The 20,103-nt window shown below is 38.3% G+C and overlaps 1 protein-coding gene across 1 annotated transcript in view; it reads right to left on the bottom strand.

The window, feature by feature from the left end:
* The window catches only part of AOAH (acyloxyacyl hydrolase), a 166,932-nt gene that overhangs the window by 127,520 nt on the left and 19,309 nt on the right, over window positions 1-20,103 (bottom strand). Inside the window, exons 2-3 of the mRNA XM_064575047.1 lie at window positions 19,128-19,223; window positions 2,119-2,185 (exon numbers count right to left, since the gene is read on the bottom strand). Coding sequence (XP_064431117.1) covers window positions 2,119-2,185; window positions 19,128-19,223 — 163 coding nt within the window. The remainder of the gene's footprint in view (window positions 1-2,118; window positions 2,186-19,127; window positions 19,224-20,103) is intronic.

Raw genomic sequence — 20,103 nt, 5'->3', positions numbered from 1 at the left:
GAGAATGAAATTACACATAGATGTGGTAAGTGTTGTGCTAGGGGTTTGCATGGGGTCCCAGGAGTGTGTGTGTGTGTGTCTGTGTGTGTGTCTGTGTGTGTGTGTGTGTGGTGGTGACAGCAGTGGAAGTGTTGTCTGTCTTAGCCTGCAGAGGGTCAGGAAAGCTTCCAGAGGAAGAGACCCTGGAACTGAGGTCTAAAGAAGTAGAATTTGTCTGGGGGTAGAGGTTTCAGAGGCACCAAGCAGGGGGAACATCTTATGCAAATGTCCTGAGGCCAAAACCTCTTGGTGTGGGGGGGGAATTACAAGTGGTTTGGAGTGTGGAGGGATGAATCTGAAAACGTCCTCAGGGACTGATTTATAAATAACCCTGTGTATGTCACTAAGGAATCCTGCAAAAGGTGTGAAGACTGAAGAACTTCATGTTTGTACCATATTAGTTTGGCATTTAAAAGATATTTGGCCAGCTAGAATGTGGATTGTTGACTTCCAGGCCAATAGGCAGGCCTGCAAGCCTAGAATCCAGTTAGGAGGCAGGAACAGTAATAGAAGTAAGAGTTAAAAAGAAAGCATCCTTGCCTTCCAAACACTCCCAGTCCGGGGCTCACTAGAAATCACTTATCATAACAGAGTGAGGTACATATTGATGGAGGCAGGGATACAGCACAACTTAGCACGGACGACCACTGTGGACCGTATGATTTTAAGTTCCACTCGTCTTTAAAATTCTGCAACTCTAGGCTACCTAGTTGTGGGAAATGATGCCTCTGAGCCTCTCTGCTTTGAGGCTAGTGGCATATAAAAGAGGAACCCCATAAGAATATTCATCATAATACCATTCACAAGAAAGAAAAACCAGTAAACAACCCAAAAACCCATCAGTGGGAGAATGAAGGAATAGATTCTTGTAGTGACACAATATTCTACATAGTCAGGGGAAATAAACTACAGCAATGACACTATGTTATGTTATGGATGGAACTTAGACGTATAAATCTAAGTGGTAGGTCCCAAAAGATTATATACAATGGGATACTCTCTTCATAAACTAAAGAAATAAATAAAATAAGTTTTAAAGAAATATATATAATAAATATAGTAAAATTCTAATTATTTTATGTAGTTATATTATTTTACCATTAATTATAATTATTAATCATTAAGCTATTAATCCATTAATATTTGAGTAAGATTAATTTTCTCTATTACATTGACATATACTTCTTATATACTAATTATAATTAACATATTACATATATTTATTCTATTTATTATTTATATATAAATATATATTACACATATTTATTAGTATAGATATGTATAAATTTAACATAATATATATTAACATAAGTATATATACATGTATACTAAAACTACAGAAAAAGGAAAGCAAGAGAAAGATGAATATGGAGTTTATTAAGTGGATGGAGAAAAGCATGAGAATGAATGACCGAGGGACTGGATGGTTAGAGTAAATTATAATCAAGGTCCTAGACTTAGTTTTGGGTGGTGGGTTTGGAAGCTAATTACTTTATTCAAAGTAACTAAGTAACCAAATAATAAATATAAGAAAGCCATGTATGGATCGTTGATGAGAAAATGCCATGAATAGGAAGGAATATGATTTATCTGATCCAGTGCACCTGAGCTCAAAAAAGAAACACAAGCGAAAGAAGGAAGCAGACAGATTATAATGGCGCCCAGGTGGGATCCTGAGAGGCAAGGGCTAGGGCTTGTGGAGAGAGCCAGGAAACCTGAGGGAGGAGAGAGGAGAACCTAAGAACATGGTCTGGGACCTGAGCTGGGAGACAAGGGAAAGGCCGGGGTTCTTTGGAGAGTCTTTAGGTCCGGACAGTAGGATCTGGTTACTTGTTGCTAAAATTCCTCCTGAAAGGCTCTTGAAGAGAAATCGAGCCAGGTGCCACACTCTATGTAATTCAAGGGGAGCCTTTGCCTCGAGTGGCAATGGATCTGAGTCAGGTCTGAATGTTCCACTACTAACAAGAACAGGAACACAGCTCAAGCCCTTGTTCAGTGAGTACATCCAGCTGCCTGGCAGCTTTCCTGTTGCCCCCACATCCCAGCAACTGGCCCAGGTTAATGTGCTAGCATACTCACAGTTTTACGAGGTCCGGTCCAAACATTCTTATCACTAAATAGCAGGTGGTCTTCAAGAACAGCTTTTCTAAGAAAAAAGAAAGAAGGGGAAATAGATTATTTTTTATTCTGATGAATTTAACACATGAGTTAAAAATAATCATCTTTTACTAGGAATTGATGCTGAATGATTAATTAATGAGTAATTATAAGGGCTTAGGGGAAATGTTACAGTTAACGTATTCATTAAAACATCATCTTAGGTTTATGTGAATGCCACTTTGTTTACTGTACATGATAAAGATCACCAGTTTATTATAAAAAAACAAGTTAAATTTTTGGGTTTTATTTTCTTTTGTACAGCAAGGAATATCTGGTGAAGATCTCCTTTGTTGAAATAAAACAGGACTCACTGTAAATAATCTGAAATATAGCTCTGTTATAAATACTCTTCTTTCGTGTTCATTTGGGAAAAAAAGATTGCATTTTGGCTATTTATTTTTTGCTGTTGGTATTCCAGAGATAGGAGACTGTCAAGATCCCTGCACTGCCATCTAGACCAGAGAACACAGACACACAGACCCCAACACACACACACATTAACAAAGCAAACTCCTTCCTCTCCATTGTGACAGTACAGGGATGCTTTGTGGATTGATCTGTGCAATGAAATTTGTGAACCCTCTGGTCCTGTTTTTCCAGTTTGTGAGTCCACTGTGAAACCTTGGGAATTAGAACCTTAGCACAATTAAGACAGATGGGCCGTCTTAAGAAAATATGGGAATCTCTCCCTGATGGGAATTTATCTTGTCATGCTTATCTCAAACTGGGCTACTCATAACTTGCTTGGAGGGTAGGGTAGTGAAAGAACAGGATAAAAACTCTCTCTAGTACTTCATTTTTACTCAAGAGTAAATAATGTAAATATTTCTTTTGTATTACGATACATCTATTCATAGGGCTTTTTTTTTCTACAATAAAGCATGAACTTCAAACACACTGTGCTTTTGAAGTAGGAACTTAAAACTATATCCCCACATTGACCTTATAGAACCATGGGGGAATACTATGACATCTGTTGACAGCAAATTAGATAACTAGATGAGATAGACAAATTCCTAGAAAGACAGGCTGCCAAAACTGGCTCAAGAATAAATAAACAATCTGGATAGATGTATAACAAGAGATTGAATTAGTAATCCAATGCTTCCCCCAAAGAAAAGCTCAGAACCAGATGGCTTCACTGGTGAATGATACCAAATACCTAAAGAAAGCATCTGCATAGATTTTCTCCAAAAAAGATAAACGAATGGCCAATAAGCACATGCTCAACCTCTTTAGCTATTAAGGAAATGCAAATCAAAACCACAACGAGATACCACTTCACACCCACTATGATATGGTATAATAAAAATGACAGATAATAGCAGGTACTAATGTGGAGAAATTAGAATCTTCATACACTGCTGGTGGGAACATAATACAGTGCAGCCACCTTGGTTAATGGTCTGACAGTTCCTCAAATAGTTCAACATACAGTTGCCATACGATCCAACAAGCCCACTCATAGGTATATACCCAAAAGAATAAAAAATATACATCCATACAAAAATTTGTACAGGGATGTTCATAGTAACATTATTTAAAATAGCCGAGAAGTGGAAACAATTCAACCCAAATGTCCATTCATAAATGAATGAATGAACTAAGTGGGCTATATCCATGCAGTACAATATTATTCAGCTGTGAAGAGTAATGAAGCTCTGCTACATGCCACAACTTTGATGGACATTAAAAACATTATGCTCAGTGAAAGAAACATAATTTCATTTATATGAATTGTCCAGAAGAAGCAAGTGCATGGAGATAGAAAATGGATTAGTGGTTGCTTAGGTCTGGGGAGGACAGATATTTGGGGTGGTGACAGCTTAGAAGTGCGAGGGTCCTTTTCAGTATAATGAAAATGTTCTAAAATTCATTGTGGTGAAGAATATACATCTCTGGGAATATATTAAAAGCCATTGAGGTATACATTTTAAATGGGTGAATTGCATGGTAGGTGAATTATACCTCAATATACCTGTTTTAAAATAAAAACATCTCCTCTTCCCCCTGGATGCTCCATTTCAGGAGAACTGCTGTGGGCATGTCAAGAACCCCTGATGTCACAGGACTCAGAGACTGGATTTCAGCACCTGTCTGACCTTCAATTGCTTACCCTTTCTGGGGCTCAATTCCTTCATCTGAAACATGTGGGAAAGGGATTCAGTCCCCTTCACTAGACCATCTAGGAACTTGGGAGAATTATGTAACGGACGTTCAAAGTTACATGAATTGGCAAAGCACTCCGCAAGTGAGTTTCAAGTATGCCTAATGTAGAACTAGTTTAGCTGAGAGCTGGGCAATATTTTGCTCTTGCAGTACTGCTTGAAAGAGAAAATTTGCCTTCTTTCTGGTAAAATAAAAGATGTTGGTGTGTGTGTGTGTGTGTGTGTGTGTATTTTTAGAACCCTCTTTTGCTCAGGTTGAAATGAGTGGCTGCAAGTTTCTCCTTGCTCTCTGAGTAGGACCATCTGAATGATCCATTTCTTGAATGGATTCTGTGATCATTTCCCAGATGGATTCTGTGATGATTAAGAGTAAGGGGCTCCTGGAGCAATGGCTGGTTTGGAACATGAGATGGCCCCTTGACAGCTAAATTCTAGGTCAGCACAGAAGGGTACAGAGTGGAGTCATGCAAAGTCTCCAGAGCAAGCCAGATAGAGCCCAGTCAGCATGATCAGATGTAACTTCACTGTTAGTGATACAACCATGGAAAAGATAGTTGCTCACATATTGCTAGTCACCTATCTGATGTAAAATGTATACAGTTAAACTATCTGTGACCAGGAAGGTACAAGAGCATTTAATTTCTACAGAGTCAGACTTGGAACAGCATAGGAGAAAAAAATGTGGCCATTCCCAAGGGCAAAAGAGGGTTAAAAAGGAGCAAGTGAGCAGTCATCGTACATTAAATATATACATGTGTTTGTAAATAAAACCCAGAACATTCTAGGTTGTAATTCACCTTCACATTTACCATGAAGAAGTTTCTCATAAGAACCTTTTGAGGGGTGAGATACCACCTCACACCAGTCATAATGGCTAAAATTAACAAGTTAGGAAACGACAGATGTTGGCGGGGATGCGGAGAAAGGGGAACCCTCCTACACTGTTGGTGGGAATGCAAGCTGGTGCAGCCACTCTGGAAAACTGTATGGAGGTTCCTCAAAAGGTTGAAAATAGAGCTACCATATGACCCAGCAATTGCACTACTGGGTATTTACCCCAAAGATACAAAAGTAGGGACCCAAAGGGGTACGTGCACCCCGATGTTTATAGCAGCAATGTCCACAATAGCCAAACTGTGGAAAGAGCCAAGATGTCCATCGACAGATGAATGGATAAAGAAGAGGTGGTATATATATATATATACAATGGAATATTATGCAGCCATCAAAAGGAATGAAATCTTGCCATTTGCAACGACGTGGTTGGAACTGGAGGGTATTATGTTGAGTGAAATAAGTCAAACAGAGAAAGACATGTATCATATGATCTCACTGATATGAGGAATTCTTAATTGTAGGAAACAAACCGAGGGTTGCTGGAGTGGTGGGGGGGTGGGAGGGATGGGGTGACTGGGTGATAGACACTGGGGAGGGTATGTGCTCTGGTAAGTGCTGTGAATTGTGCAAGACTGTTGAATCTCAGATCTGTACCTCTGAAACAAATAATGCAATATATGTTAAGAAAAAAAAAAAGAAGAAGAAGGTAGCGGGAGGGGAAGAATGAAGCGGGGGAAATCGGAGGGGTGGACGAACCATGAGAGACGATGGACTCTGAAAAACAAACAGGGTTCTAGAGGGGAGGGGGGTGGGAGGATGGGTTAGCCTGGTGGTGGGTATTGAGGAGGGCACGTTCTGCATGGAGCACTGGGTGTTGTGCACAAACAATGAATCATGGAACATTTCATCTAAAACTAATGATGTAATGTATGGGGATTAACATAAGAATAAAAATAAATAAATAAAAAAAAATACTACAAAAGTAAAAAAAAAAAAAAAAAGAACCTTTTGAGGGAGTGTTTATTCTTACCCTTGTTCTATAGGGAGGAACCTTAAGGTTTAGAGAGCTTAAGGCCCCAGATCCCAGATCTACGACATGGTTTAGGAAGAGTTTAACTTTTTTACTCCAAAAGCCCATGTTGTTTGTAGAGTGCATTTCAACGTACTTAGAACATTTTATCTGATGCTTCGTCTACTCCAGGTGTGGCAGGTACTGTGATACACTGAGTGGGAAATTTGAAGCCCCGGGAGATTAAACGACCACAAAGCTAGTTTTGAGGCTCTGTTTTCTAGTTTGTTTGTAGATTTTCAGAATCTCCAGTACGCGAAGAGGGATTCCCTCTTCATTTTAAATCCACACGAGTTTTTAGCTATCATATTCCATGAAGATAAGATTTTTGCATAGGGGACCCAAGAAAGTGAAGCTCTAGCAAGGGTCTCAGGGCATATGAGTCTACTGACCCCTAGGGAGAATGATTCCATTAATCATTTTTCCATTAACAATTCTGAGATTCTTCCAAGGTGTTTACTAATGAGAGCCAGCAGCAAAAGCAGCAGGTGAAACTGAAGGTCAGTAATGCTTTGCAGAATTAAAAAAAAAAAAAATCATCTTCCCAGGCAAGGAAAGGCCAACGTGATTTACTGAGTGATTATTCTCAAGAATGGTGCTTACATGCTTTCAGTCTGCTAAGGTTATGTCTTCCGAACTTGTTTTGCTTTGGAGGTAAAAGCAATGCTATTTAAAAATAATTTTAAAAATAATACCTGTGTGTTGAAGTCCATAATTTCACGTCCTCTGTCTCCCATTCTCCTGGCTATGGTTCAGGCCTATTTTGATTTCAAGAAAGAGAAATCCTGAGCTAGGAGACAAACTATCTTTGTCACCCTCTACAATCTGCATAGCCATTCTGCACCCTGGTTTCCACATCCGTAAAATGGCAACAGTAATGCCCCCCGTGACTTCACGTATGTCAAATGAAAGAGCCTTTACTGAACTGAATACCTTATTTCTATCCAGAGGTAAAACATTAATTAATAAAAGAAAATAACCCCAAGCAGCATTCTTACCTACCGCAGAAAACTGAAATACCACTTTGATTCCCTTGTTAAAGTGTCAACTTTTATTTTACCAGAATCTGACCTTCAGCCTCTCATTTACCTCAGCAGACTCTGAAATGTCCTGTGCTGAGTCAGAAGGAGCCCAGACCGTACCCTGAAGACCAGCAATCTTGGTCCATGTTGTATTACATTTCACTAGTACATTAGGACAGTGTCATCTAGGAAGGAGGATTTTTACTGATCCTTTCATCTTTGAACAACACAACTTTGCCTAAAAAGAGAAAATCAAACGCCAGGTACAAACAGTGATATGTGTCAATGTGGTCTATTACACAGAAATGACAACCAATCAAAATAAATCTTAATGATAATTATGACTGTTTTTCACTTTTTTCCTTTTTTTGTGAAATGGTAATAATATTTTCCTCTTTTTTCTCTAATTCAGAGATATGAAAATACAAAGTAAGGTTTATAATAGATTGTGAACATCCAGTAATAGGGGGATGGGTCAGTAAAATATGGGACATTTATATGGTAAAGAACTATAGAGTAATTAAGAGGCTTGACCTCAGTCTCTATGTCTTAACATAGATCTATAGATCTCAAAAACATACTGTTGAGCGAAAAACAGAAGTTGCAGAGCTATGCATATAGTAGACATTAATATGAAAGTAAAATCCCACATGGGGAGGATTCTGGAAAGATGGTGTCGGAGGCAGCAGAATTTTGGAATTTCTTTGAATTTCTACCTAAGGGGGCAAAAAAGAGCTCCTGGATAGAAGAACCCAAAATCCATGGACAGTTGTTATAACAAAAGTAGGTATCTCCATGAACCCTCACATTTAGGCTAGGATAAACCACTCACAGCCACAAGACCTGTGGGGTATCAACGGCCATGTGGGAGAAAGTAAAGGGAAGCAATGGAATGCCAGAGAAACCTGTGAATAGGGGAATCCCCAGATAGCCCATAGGTATTGCTTAGAAAGTATGGCAGGCCAATTAAAGAACAGCAGCTGAGACCGGGATGGGTTTGGCCCACTGTGACAGATGAGTGCAAGGGGCTCAAGGTGGAAGGACTAAGGGGCTGGCCTGTCCAGGCTCCTATAAATTGTAGAAACTGACCTGCCAGAGCTCCCTTCCAGGACAGCGTGCACACTGAGGAGAAACTGCTGGGTTTGGAAACAACACTGAACTGGACAGAAGCAAAGGAAAAAGAAAATCCAGATAAAAGTGGGCAGGGGAACAGTCAGAAACTCTCTCAGCAAGCAAGCTGCTGGGGGGAGTGTGTGTGTGTGTGTGTGTGTGTGTGTGTTTTAACACTATATTAGAACAAAAGAAAAAGTTCTGTACCCTGAACCACTTCTCTTTTTAAGAGTTTTGGAAAACTAATTTCACATAAAAATGAGCAACAGAAATGTATCTAGGTCAACTCCCATACAAAGTTATTATAAGAAAAAAAAAAAGAATAAGGAACAGAATCACATCCCTATAGAAAGCAAAAGCATGCCAGAAAGTCAAGCCCAAAAAAGGATTAAAACATAACATAGTATTTCGAAATGAGCTAAGAAGCATTAATGAAATATTATGTCATGAAAGAACACAGGAATCAGAATTAGAATAACTCAGACATAGAATAAAAGAACTCAGGGAAGAATACAAGATTATAAGAGAAATGAAGTCTAAACTAGAGTGAACAGAAGAGCTGAATACAATAGCTAATGTCTTAAGAAAAATACAAGGTGAAAAAGAGTAAAACTTTCAAGATAAAAAATACAGGGATAGAAAGTATTCAAGAGATAGGCAACATATCGAGGTTAGGCAAAGAAGATTCAAAATATGGATATTAGAAATCCCTGAAAAAGAAAACCAATCAAGGAAACTGAACAAGTAAACAACTGTCCTGAAATTATAAAAAAAATGTACTTGAGAGCATACTGCATGCCTGACATCAACATACGACAACTAATACCAAGACACATTCTAGTTAGATGACTGAATTTTAGAGAAGAAAGGAAAAAGAAATCTTTGAATTTCTAGGCAGAAACAGCAAGTGATTTACAAGAAAAAGGGAATAAGATTATCAGTAGGCTTTTTAAAGACACATTTAAGATATTTAGGGAAAGAAATTGTGTGCCAAGGATTTATATATCCAGAAAAACAGCTGACTTTCAAGTGTAAAGGGCACAGACAGCTTGTTATTGACATGCAAGAATTCAGGGAATATTGTTCCCATGAGCCCTTCCTGAGGAATGAGCTTTAGACAACAACTCAGCTAGAGAGGCATCCTCATAAGGGCTGGTGGTGAACATTGATCAAACAGTTGCTGATGGGACTGAGACAAAGTGAGGGGTGGGCAGGGAATGGGTATTGCATGTAATAGCTGTATGATCAGGTCATATAGTACAATGATTACAAAAGGTGGAGAAATGGGAAAAGTATATGCAAAAAACAATTTTAACTGCTCTCAATGATTATAAAATATATTAATGATAGCAATACTAGGATTGATCTTCTGAGACTGTTATATGTATAATGAGGGATAGGTGAATGAGTACTTATATTTTATCCCTTTGTCCTTGAGAATTAGGACTTCAAGTGTGGAGAGAAGAAGATATAGGTATGATACAGAAGAGATTAAGAAGAAAATCCTGTCAAAAGAAAATCCTGTAGTCCTGAATTTGAAGTGTCAGTATGAACTCATTAAGACATTTTGTCTTAAAATTATATGTAATATAGGTAAATGTATGTACATGTATATGTAAATATATGTATTTTTTTCTAGAATTGTCTCCTGAAAAGGCCTAGAAAGAATGACCAACTCAGTAGCAATGAACATTCCTATGCACCCAGACTGTGGTCTTAAAATACTATTTCCCACTAATGGAAACCAGAGCTTTTGAGAGAAATGACTGATTTCAAGCCTGGGTCTGGAAATGTACAAGACAGGGCTGGAACATCTTGTCATATCAATTAGCGAGGAAGCTATCAAAGGTTACTTAGGTTCATGTCAAAGGGACTCAGGAGCCAACTTGAAGAAGTTCCCACTGGTCAAACATGAGACAATTTGAGTTACAAAAGGATAGTAATAGAAATAGACCAAAACTCATGAAATATGTATAAATTCAAGAGTTCATGATATTTTAAAGAAAAGTGATTGACTACTATGGGATCATAGAAAGACAATGAATTATTTGAAAACTCGCAAGTAGAGCAAAGGAATCAGGCATGTATCTGGCCTTTCCTACTATGAACAATACCATTAGTGACTGTGGGGAAAATGTCTCTAAAATATGATGAGGATGAGGGAAAGTGTCTCGAATGTATTTCCACCACTAAATATAATATAAATGATATATTAGAATAGTACCATTTTGCAACTCCCAGTGAACTAATAGATCTGATTATTGAGCATCAACAGCTGCTAATATTGCAAAAAGAAAAAAGAGAAAATCACATTTAATGGCCTCCCAATGAAAGAAAACATTATCACTTATAGTCTTGCCAAAGAAATCAAACTGGAGTCTGATCAAGCCTCTGGATCTAGCTGCAAATTTTCAGGATATACAGAACACAGAGCAACATATTCAATCATACCACAGGGAAGCAATCAGCAAAATCCAGACTGTGGGAAACTCTACAGGGCAAATCCTACAATTAAATTACATGGCAAAGAAAGGGATGGAAAGAAAACTTGTAGATTAAAATAAACTTAAAAGACATATCAAAAATTTTAAACTAGGCAAGACTATAGTGCAGGGAATGTTCACTTGGATAACAAAACTATAAAGCAATGCAAAAAAAATGATTACAGTAAAATTCAGGATGTTCCTTTAGGCAAAAGAAGTGATTTATGATGGGATGGGGCTTCTAGAGTAGTTACCTATCTGTTCCTTCTTGACCTGGGCTATGTTTACCAAGGTATTCACCTTTTAATAACTGATAAAGCTATACATTTTTTTGTGTGGCTTTCTATATTTGTTTTGTTTTACCAAAAACAGGTTAAAAAATTACTCGCTGAACAATACCATATATTGTTTATGGATTCATACAAGTGAATGTGAAAGTATAAAACTTGACAAGAACAATACCCATCAAGTTCATATGAGTGGTTCCCTCTAAGGAGATGGGAGGAGAATGGAACTGGGGGTGAGGGGAAGCCACATTCTAATTTCATAAAAGAAAGATGATGTAAATATGTCAAAACCTTAGCAATGGTCAATCTGGGACATTGTAAACACATGTGTTAGTGTAGTATTCTCTCTTGATCCTTAGTCAAATTCCAAGAAATTTAGCTTGTGAATGCATATTGTTACTGAATGCAATAAATCCTCCGAAAATGCTTAGGCGCTGTTGGCACAGCATGCTCTGTAAACCCAAGACACAATGGCCATTAGTCTAGCTTCCTTACTTTGAAAAAATTCATCCTTGGTGAATTTGTTTTTTAACATTAAATGAATGATAATTTGACTCTCAAGGAAGTTTACCCATTGTGACTGTTCACCTAATAGTATTCTATAAGGGAAATAGAATCGATATTTTCTCAATTTTGTTGAGATTGAAAGAGAAAAACGCAACTTGTGTATTTTTTGTACTTAATCATTTTTATTCATTCTAGAACATGGAGATAATTTTAAATTATGATTTAATCATCAAACATAATACCTACTCCACCCCAATCTGTAAATTTGCTAAGTATGCTTTCTATTTCTTTTTAATTTAAATTTTAGGCAGTTAGCATATAATGCATATTGATTTCTGGAGTAGAATGCAGTGATTCATCACTTACATACAACACCCAGTGCTCATCATAACAAGTGCCCTCCTTAATACCCATCACCCATCTGTCCCATCCCCCACCCACCTCCCTCCATCAGCCCTCAGTTTGTTCTCTTATCAATGGTCTCTTATGGCTTGTTCCCCTCTCTCCTTTTTTTCTTTTCTCCCTTCCCGTATGTTCATCTGTTTTCTTTCTTAAATTCCACATATGGTATTTGTTTTTCTCTGACTTATTTCACTTAGCATAATACACTCTATCTGTGTCATTGTAAATGGCAAGATTTCATTCTTTTTGATGGCTGAGGAGTATTCCATTTTATATATACATACATATATATATATATATACACATATACACACCACATCTTCTTTATCCATTCATCAGTTGATGGATATTTGGGCTCTCTCCATAGTTTGGCTATTGTTGATAATGCTGCTATAAACATTGGGGTGCATGTACCCCTTCGAATCTGTACTTGTGTATCCTTTGGGTAAATAGGAGTGCAATTGCTGGATCATAGGGTAGTTGTATTTTTAACATTTTGAGGAACCTCCATACTGTTCTCCAGAGTGGCTGCACCAACTTGTATTCCCACCAACAGTGCAAGAGGGTTCCCGTTCTCTTCATCCTTGCCAACATCTGTTGTTTCTTGCGTTATTAAGTTCAGTCATCCTGAGAGGTGTAAGATGGTATCTCATCATGGTTTTGATTTGTATTTCTCTGATGATGAGTGATGCTGAGCATTTTTCATGTGTCTGTTAGCCATCTGGTTGTCTTTTTTGGAAAAGTGTCTATTCATGTCTTCTGCCCATTTCTTAACTGGGTTATTTGTTTTTTGGGTGTTGAGTTTTACAAGTTCTTTATAGATTTTGGATACTAAACCTTTATTAGATATGTCATTTGCAAATATCTTCTCCCATTCCCTAGGCTGCCTTTTAGTTTTGTTGATTGTTTCCTTCACTGTGCAGAAGCTTTTTATCTTGATGAAGTCCCAATAGTTCATTTTTGCTTTTGTTTCCCTTGCCTGTGGTGATGTGTCTAGTAAGAAGTTGCTACAGCCGAGGTCAAAGAGGTTGCTCCCTGTGTTCTCTGGGATTTTGGTGGTTTCCTGTCTCACATTTAGGTCTTTCATCCATTTTGAATTTATTTTTGTATATGGTGTAAGAAAGTCGTCCAGTTTCATTCTTCTGCGTGTTGCTGTCCAGTTTTCCTAGCACCATTTGTTGAAAAGACCATCTTTTTTCCATTGGATATTCTTTCCTGCTTTGTTGAAGATTAGTTGACCAGAGAGTTGAGGGTCATTTCTGGGTTCTCTATGCTGTTCCATTGATCTATGTGTCTGTTTTTGTGCCAGTACTATACTGTCTTGATGACTACAGCTTTGTAGTATAGCTTGAAATCGAGAGCTGTGATGCCTCCAGTTTTTTCTTTTTCAGAATTGCTTTGGCTATTTGAGGTCTTTTGTGGTTCCATCCAAATTTTAAGATTGTTTGTTCTATCTCTATGAAAAATGCTGGTCATATTTTGATGGGGATTGCATTAAATGCGTAGATTGCTTTTGGTATTATAGACATTTTAACCATGTTTGTTCTTCCAATCTAAATGCTTAGATTGCTTTGGGTATTATAGACATTTTAACAATGTTTGTTCTTCCAATCCATGAGCATTGAATGCTTTTCCATTTCTTTGTGTCCTCTTCAATTTCTTTCATAAGGATTCTATAGTTTTCGGAGTATAGATCTTTCACTTCTTTAGAGTTATTCCTAGGTATCTTATTGTTTTGGATGCAATTGCAAATGGAATTGATTCCTTGATTTCTTTTTCTGCTGCTTTGTTATTGGTATATAGAAATGCAACAGATTTTTGTACACTGATTTTATATCCTGTGACATTACTCAATTCATGTATGAGTTCTAGTAAATTTTCAGATTTTCTACATAGAGTATCATGTTGTATGCAAATAGTGAAAGCCTGACTTCTTCCTTGCCCATTTGGATGCCTTTTATTTGTTTTTGTTATCTGATTGCTGAGGCTAAGATTTCTAGTACTATGTTAAATAGTAATGGTGAGAGTGGACATCCTTGTCTTGTTCCTGACTGTAGGGGAAAGACTCTCAGTTTTTCCCCACTGAGGATAATGTTAGCTGTGGGTCTTTCATACATGATGTGGAGGTATGTTCCATCTATCCCTACTTTGTTGAGGTTTTTTTGTTGTTGTTTTTGTTTTGTTTTGTTTTTTAATCAGGAAAGGATGTTTGTATTTTGTCAAATGCTTTTTCTGCATCCATTGACAGGATCATTTGGTTCTTTTCTTTTCCTTTATTAATATGGTGTATCACATTCATTTATTTGCAAATATTAAACCACCCCTGCAGCCCAGGAATAAATCCCACTTGATCATGGTGAATAATGCTTTTAATGTACTGTTGAATCTTATTTGCTAGTATTTTATTGAGAATTTTTGCATCCATGTTCAAGCTCTCTCTCCATGTTCATCAGGGATATTGGCCTATAATTCTCCTTTTTAGTGGGGTCTTTGTCTGGTTTTGGAATCAAGGTAATGCCGGCTTTGTAGAATGAGTCTGGAAGTTTTCCTTCCATTTCTATTTTTTGGAACAGTTTGCAAAGAATAGGTATTAACTCTTCTTTAAATGTCTGATAGAATTCCCCTGGGAAGCCATCCAGCCCAGGACTTTTGTTCTTTTGGGAGATTTTTGATTACTGATTCAATTTCTTTGCTGATTATGGGTCTGCTCACATTTTCCATTTCTTCCTGTTTCAGTTTTGGTAGTTTGTAAGTTTCTAGGAATTTGTCCATTTTCTCCAGGTTGCCCAGTTTGTTAGCATATAATTTTTCACAGTATTCTTATAATTGTTTCTATTTCTGTGGTATTGGTTGTGATCTCTCCTCTATCATTTGTGATTTTATCTTTCTCTCTCTCTTTTTAAGTATGGCTTAATTTTATTAATTCTTTAATTTTATTAATTCTTTCAAAAAACCAGCTCTTAGTTTCATTAATCCATTCTGCTGAGGTTTTTTTGTTTCTATATCATTTATTTCTGCTCCAATCTTTATTATTTCCTTTCTGCTGGCTTTAGGCTTTATTTACTGTTCCTTTTCTAGCTCCTTTAGGTGCAAGTTTAGGTTGTGTATTTGAGACTTTTTTTGCTTCTTGAGGTAGGCCTGTACTGCAATATACTTCCCTCTTAGGATTGCTTTGGCTGCATCCCAAATATTTTGCGCTGTCGTGCTTTCATTTTCATTTGCTTCCATGTATTTTTAAAATTCTTTAATTTCCTGGTTAACCCATTCATTCTTTAGTAGGTGTTCTTTAACCTCCATGTATTTGAGGTCTTTCCAAATTTTTCTTGTGGTTGATTTCCAGTTTCATAACATTGTGTCCTGAAAATATGTATAGTATGATCTTGATCTTTTTATACTTGTTGAGGGCTGATTTGTGACCCAGTATGTGATTTATTCTGGAGAATGTTCCATGCACACTAGAGAAGAATATGTATTCTGCTGCTTTAGGATGAAATGTTCTGAATGTATCTGTTAATTCCATCTGGTCCAGTGTGTCACTCAAAGCCATTGTTTCCTTATTGATTTTCTGCTTAGATGATCTATCCATTGCTGTAAGTGTGGTGTTAAAGTCCCCTAATATTATTGTATGATGATCAACAAGTTTCTTCATGTTTATTATTAATTTATTTATATATTTTAGTGCTCCCAAGTTGGGGACATAAATATTTACAATTGTTAGATCGTTTTGAGGGACAGACCCATTAATTATGATATAATGCCTTCCTTCATCTCTTATTACAGTCTTTATTTTAAAATCTAGTTTGCTGATATAAATATGGCTACACTGGCTTTCTTTTGCCATCCATTAGCATGATAGATGGTTCTCCATCTCCTCACTTTCAATCTGCAGGTCTAAAATGTGTCTCTTGTAAGCAGCATGTAGATAGATCTTGCTTTTTCATCCATTCTGATTCCCTATGTCTTTTGATTGGAGGACTTAGTCCAGTTACATTCAGAGTGATTACTGAGAGATATGAATTTAGTGCCAGTGTGTAACCTGTAGAGTTGGTGTTTCTGGTGATTCTCTCTGGTCCTTTCTAGTCTTTGTTGCTTTTGGCTTTTTCCTCCACTCAAAGAGTCTCTCTTAAAATTTTTTACAGGACTTGTTTAGTGGTCATGAACTCCTTTAGTTTTTGTTTGTCTGGAAAACAAACGCTCCTTCTATTCTGAATGACAGCCTTGCTGGATAAAGAATTCTTGGATGCATATTTTTCCCATTCAGCACATTGAATACTTCCTTCCATTCCTTTCTGGCCTGCCAAGTTTCTGTGCGAACTCGATCTGTCTTCCTCCCTTGTAGGTTAAAGACCTTTTTCCCTTGTTGCTTTCGGGATTCTTTCCTTGCCTGTGTATTTTGTCAATTTGACCATGATATGCCTTGGTGATGGCTGGCTTTTGTTGAATTTAATGGGAGTTCTCTGTGCTTTTTGGATTTTGATGTCTGTGTCCATCCCCAGATTAGAGAAGTTTTCAGCTATAATTTGTTCAAATAAACCTTCTGCCCCTTTATCTCTCTTTTCATCATCTGGTACTCCCATGATACAAATGACATTACGTTTTACTTAGTCACTGAATTCTCTAAGTCTACCTTCATGGTCCATTACCATTCTTTCCCTCTTCTTTTTGGCTTCATTATTTTCCATAATTCTATCTTCTATATCACTGATTCACTCCCCTGCTTTGCCCATCCTCCTTTTTATGGCCTCTATTTGTGTTTGCATCTTGGTTGTAGCATTTTTAATTTCGGCCTGACTAGATTTTAGTTCTTTTATCTCTGTAGTAAGGGATTCTCTAGTGTCTTTTATGCTTTGTTCAAAACCCAGTAGTATCCTCATAATCATTGTTTTAAATTCCAGTGCAGACATTTTATTTATATCTGTATTGATTAAATCCCTGGCCATGAGTTCTACTTCGTGTTCTTTCTTTTGGGGTAAATTCCTCCATCTTGTCATTTTGTCCAGAAAAGAAAAGAGGAAAGAGAAAAAAAGAACACACACACACAAAAAAAAACAAAAACAGAGAAAAAGAAAAAAAAAAAACAAGAAAAAACCCCACAGAACAAGAAAACAAAACAAAAACAAAAAAACAAAAACAAAACAAAAACAATAACCACACACAAAAAAAATCCCCCAAAACCAAACTAGATCCTGGGTGTGTTTTGTTCCGCTTCTTAAAAGAATCTAGATCCCAAAATAAAAAAATAAAATGAAATGACAGTAGACAAAAAAATAAAAAAAATATATGAAAGGTATAGATATAAAAATTTAAAAAATTAATAATAAAACATTAAAAAAAGGAATTGGAAAATATAAGAAAATAAATGAAGAAATAATAAGAATAAAAGAAATAAAGAATACAAGTAAAAAGGAAGCTCGATCCTATTTCCCCTAGAGCTGAAGCTGTGCAGCACTCTATGATCAATAAACTTGGTGGGAGCTAGTTGGTTATGCTGGTCTTCTGCGGGAGGGGCCTGCTCCATTGATTCTCAGGCCCACCTGTCTCAGCGGAAACACCACCCCAGGACGCAGTGGGGTGAGGCTTGGTGTATGGGGCTCCGGCCTCCACTAGGTGGCGCTGGTTTTGCTCCCCGAATTTCAGCGCCGCTGGGCAGGATGAATACGGCGGTGCCCTGCCCTCTAGCCTCAGAGCGGAAAGTTCACACCCCCTACTCTTCTGTGAACCCTCACAGAAAAGCAAACAATCACCCTCTTTGTGTCCCTGGTTTCTGTCAGAACCCTGCATTCACCCTGCCTGTGTTCGAGCCCTTTTATCTCAGGTGGGTAACTAAGTTTCAAAACCAGATTTCAGGGTCGCCCGCCACTCAGACCACACTGTTCCTCTCGGGGAGGTTCTCCCCACGCTTGCCTGCCCCTCCCAGGAAAGCGGTCCCCAGACCGCCCGGCGGCTCACGGTTTATAGCAGGAAGCGGCGCCAAGACGGGCTGCTCTCTGCAGGCCTCGCCGCTCCTATGCCTGGGAACAGCGCCGCACCTCGCGCCACCCGTGCTTCCTGCGACCCAGGGGATCCTCAGACCACCCTGTCACTCCTGGGGTTCTGCCCCTCTCTGCCCCCTGAGCACCTTTAATCCAGGCTCGTCCCCCACGGTAGGGAACTTCAAAGTTCCGATTTTGTGTTCCGCGGCGTCCAATACTTTGCAGTAGCCCCGGCAAGCTGGCTCCCTCCCCGCCCCCGCTTCCACAGCTCTGTCTCCCCCCAGTGAATTTCCGCACCCCCTACCTTCCAGAAGGTGGTCGCTTTTCTACTGGTAGACTTGCAGTTTTGTTCTCTCAGACCTCCCATTGACTTCCTGGGTGTTCGGAATAACTTGATAACTACCTAGCTGTGTTTGAGGACAAGACGAGCTCAGGGTCCTCCTACTCCGCCACCATCTTAACTCCTCCCCTCCACAACTTGTTTAAATCATCAATCAGTTCCTTTTTTTTTTTTTTGGAGGATGGATAAGATGATTTTATTGAGATCCGGTTCAAATCGGTGGAATGTTCCCAGATTATTTTCCCAGTTGGGGTTTTAAGATCATTTGTCTTCTCAGCCTAAACAAAGCTCTGTGTTGGTAGGGCTGTGAGTGCATCCGGGAATGTGCATGTGGTTAAATTAACATAAATCATTGAAAATTATCCATTTTTTTTTTCATTATTTTGACCTTCTTGGTACTTAAGGCAATGAACCCCAGTTGGGCAAATCCTTATAAATGTAACACATGAAACAAAAATTAGCCATTCTGCATGTCATTCCCTAAATGTCCACAGCAATCTCATCCTGCCATGATGGACAATAAACGTCGGGAAACAAAACTGCCTTGAGTGGTTTTGTGTATCTATGTGTTTGTTTTAATTTCTATGAGCCTCATAAGAATATCAACTCAACATAAATAACTCAATCACATTCTTCTCCATAAGCAGGTGTAGGGTATAAACTCACTCAGGATGACTCAAGAATCAAACGAAGAAGCAGACCCACAGCTGCATGTCCCTTTCTGTATTTACCAGGCAGGTAGCTGCAGAGTCTCTCCATTGAGGCCTCCACCGTGGAGTTGTGAACTTGAGCAAGCTGTTCAATCACGGATACCACCACCACACAGGCTGCAAAGGCGGGCAGAAGAACACGTCAGCAGTGTCATAAAGAAAACCGTGCTGGAGGGCCAGGGGGAAGGGAGGGATACGTGTGTGTCCTCAGGAACACCAACCTTTCCACAACACAGAACTTTTGTTTGCTAAGCCTTTTAAAATCTGCCGTGTGCATTCAGGCACTGTGAGTTGTAGTGAAGTGTGAAGTATGCTAAGATGGTGTGTTTGAGGATCAGAAAGATTGGTTGTCAGTTTAGTTTTGCTACTTGGAAGCTATGTGACTTTGGGGAGGTAACTGAATCTTTGTTTATTTCTATTTTGATCACATGGGAGAAAGACATGGTATTTAAAGGAGATAGTGCAGAAATAAACCAGCCAGCACAGAGTAGAAGCTCAGTAGACATTGGCTTTTTTCCTCTCTCCTTTTCTTCCTTTTTGCAGTAGATGGCTTCATTGTGAATAGGATCATTCCCACCCCATACATGCTCAGCTGGGACCTACGGTCAGTTTTTTAATTTTAGAAAAGTGGTGGAAATTGCTCAGCATTTGGAGTCAGAAGACCTGGTATTGAGTCCTGTCCTTGAATCTTGGACTCAACGTCCAAACTCAACTTTCTAAGACTTGGTCTCCTCACTGCAAAGTAGGTAATAAGTTTCCTATAGGGCTGTTGTAATGATTAAGGGAGATAACAGTGCACCTGAATGTGCTTTTGAAATCATTACACTATTGTAAAATACCATTTACCTCCCAGCTATAAAGCACTCTGCTTGAAAGCATGTAACACAATATAATACATGTTTAGAAGGAACCTCAGATTAAATTAGAAATATATTCCTTCAGCTACCTTGATATATAAGTGCATAGGCCCAGAAATACTAGGCTGATACCCCTTAGA

This window comes from Mirounga angustirostris, unplaced genomic scaffold, assembly GCF_029215605.1.
Source record: "Mirounga angustirostris isolate CCGP_5_RB_7025 unplaced genomic scaffold, mMirAng1.0.hap1 SCAF_12, whole genome shotgun sequence".
Taxonomy (NCBI): domain Eukaryota; kingdom Metazoa; phylum Chordata; class Mammalia; order Carnivora; family Phocidae; genus Mirounga; species Mirounga angustirostris.
The sequence above is the reverse complement of the archived record's forward strand: the minus strand, read 5'-3'. Positions and strand labels throughout refer to the sequence as shown.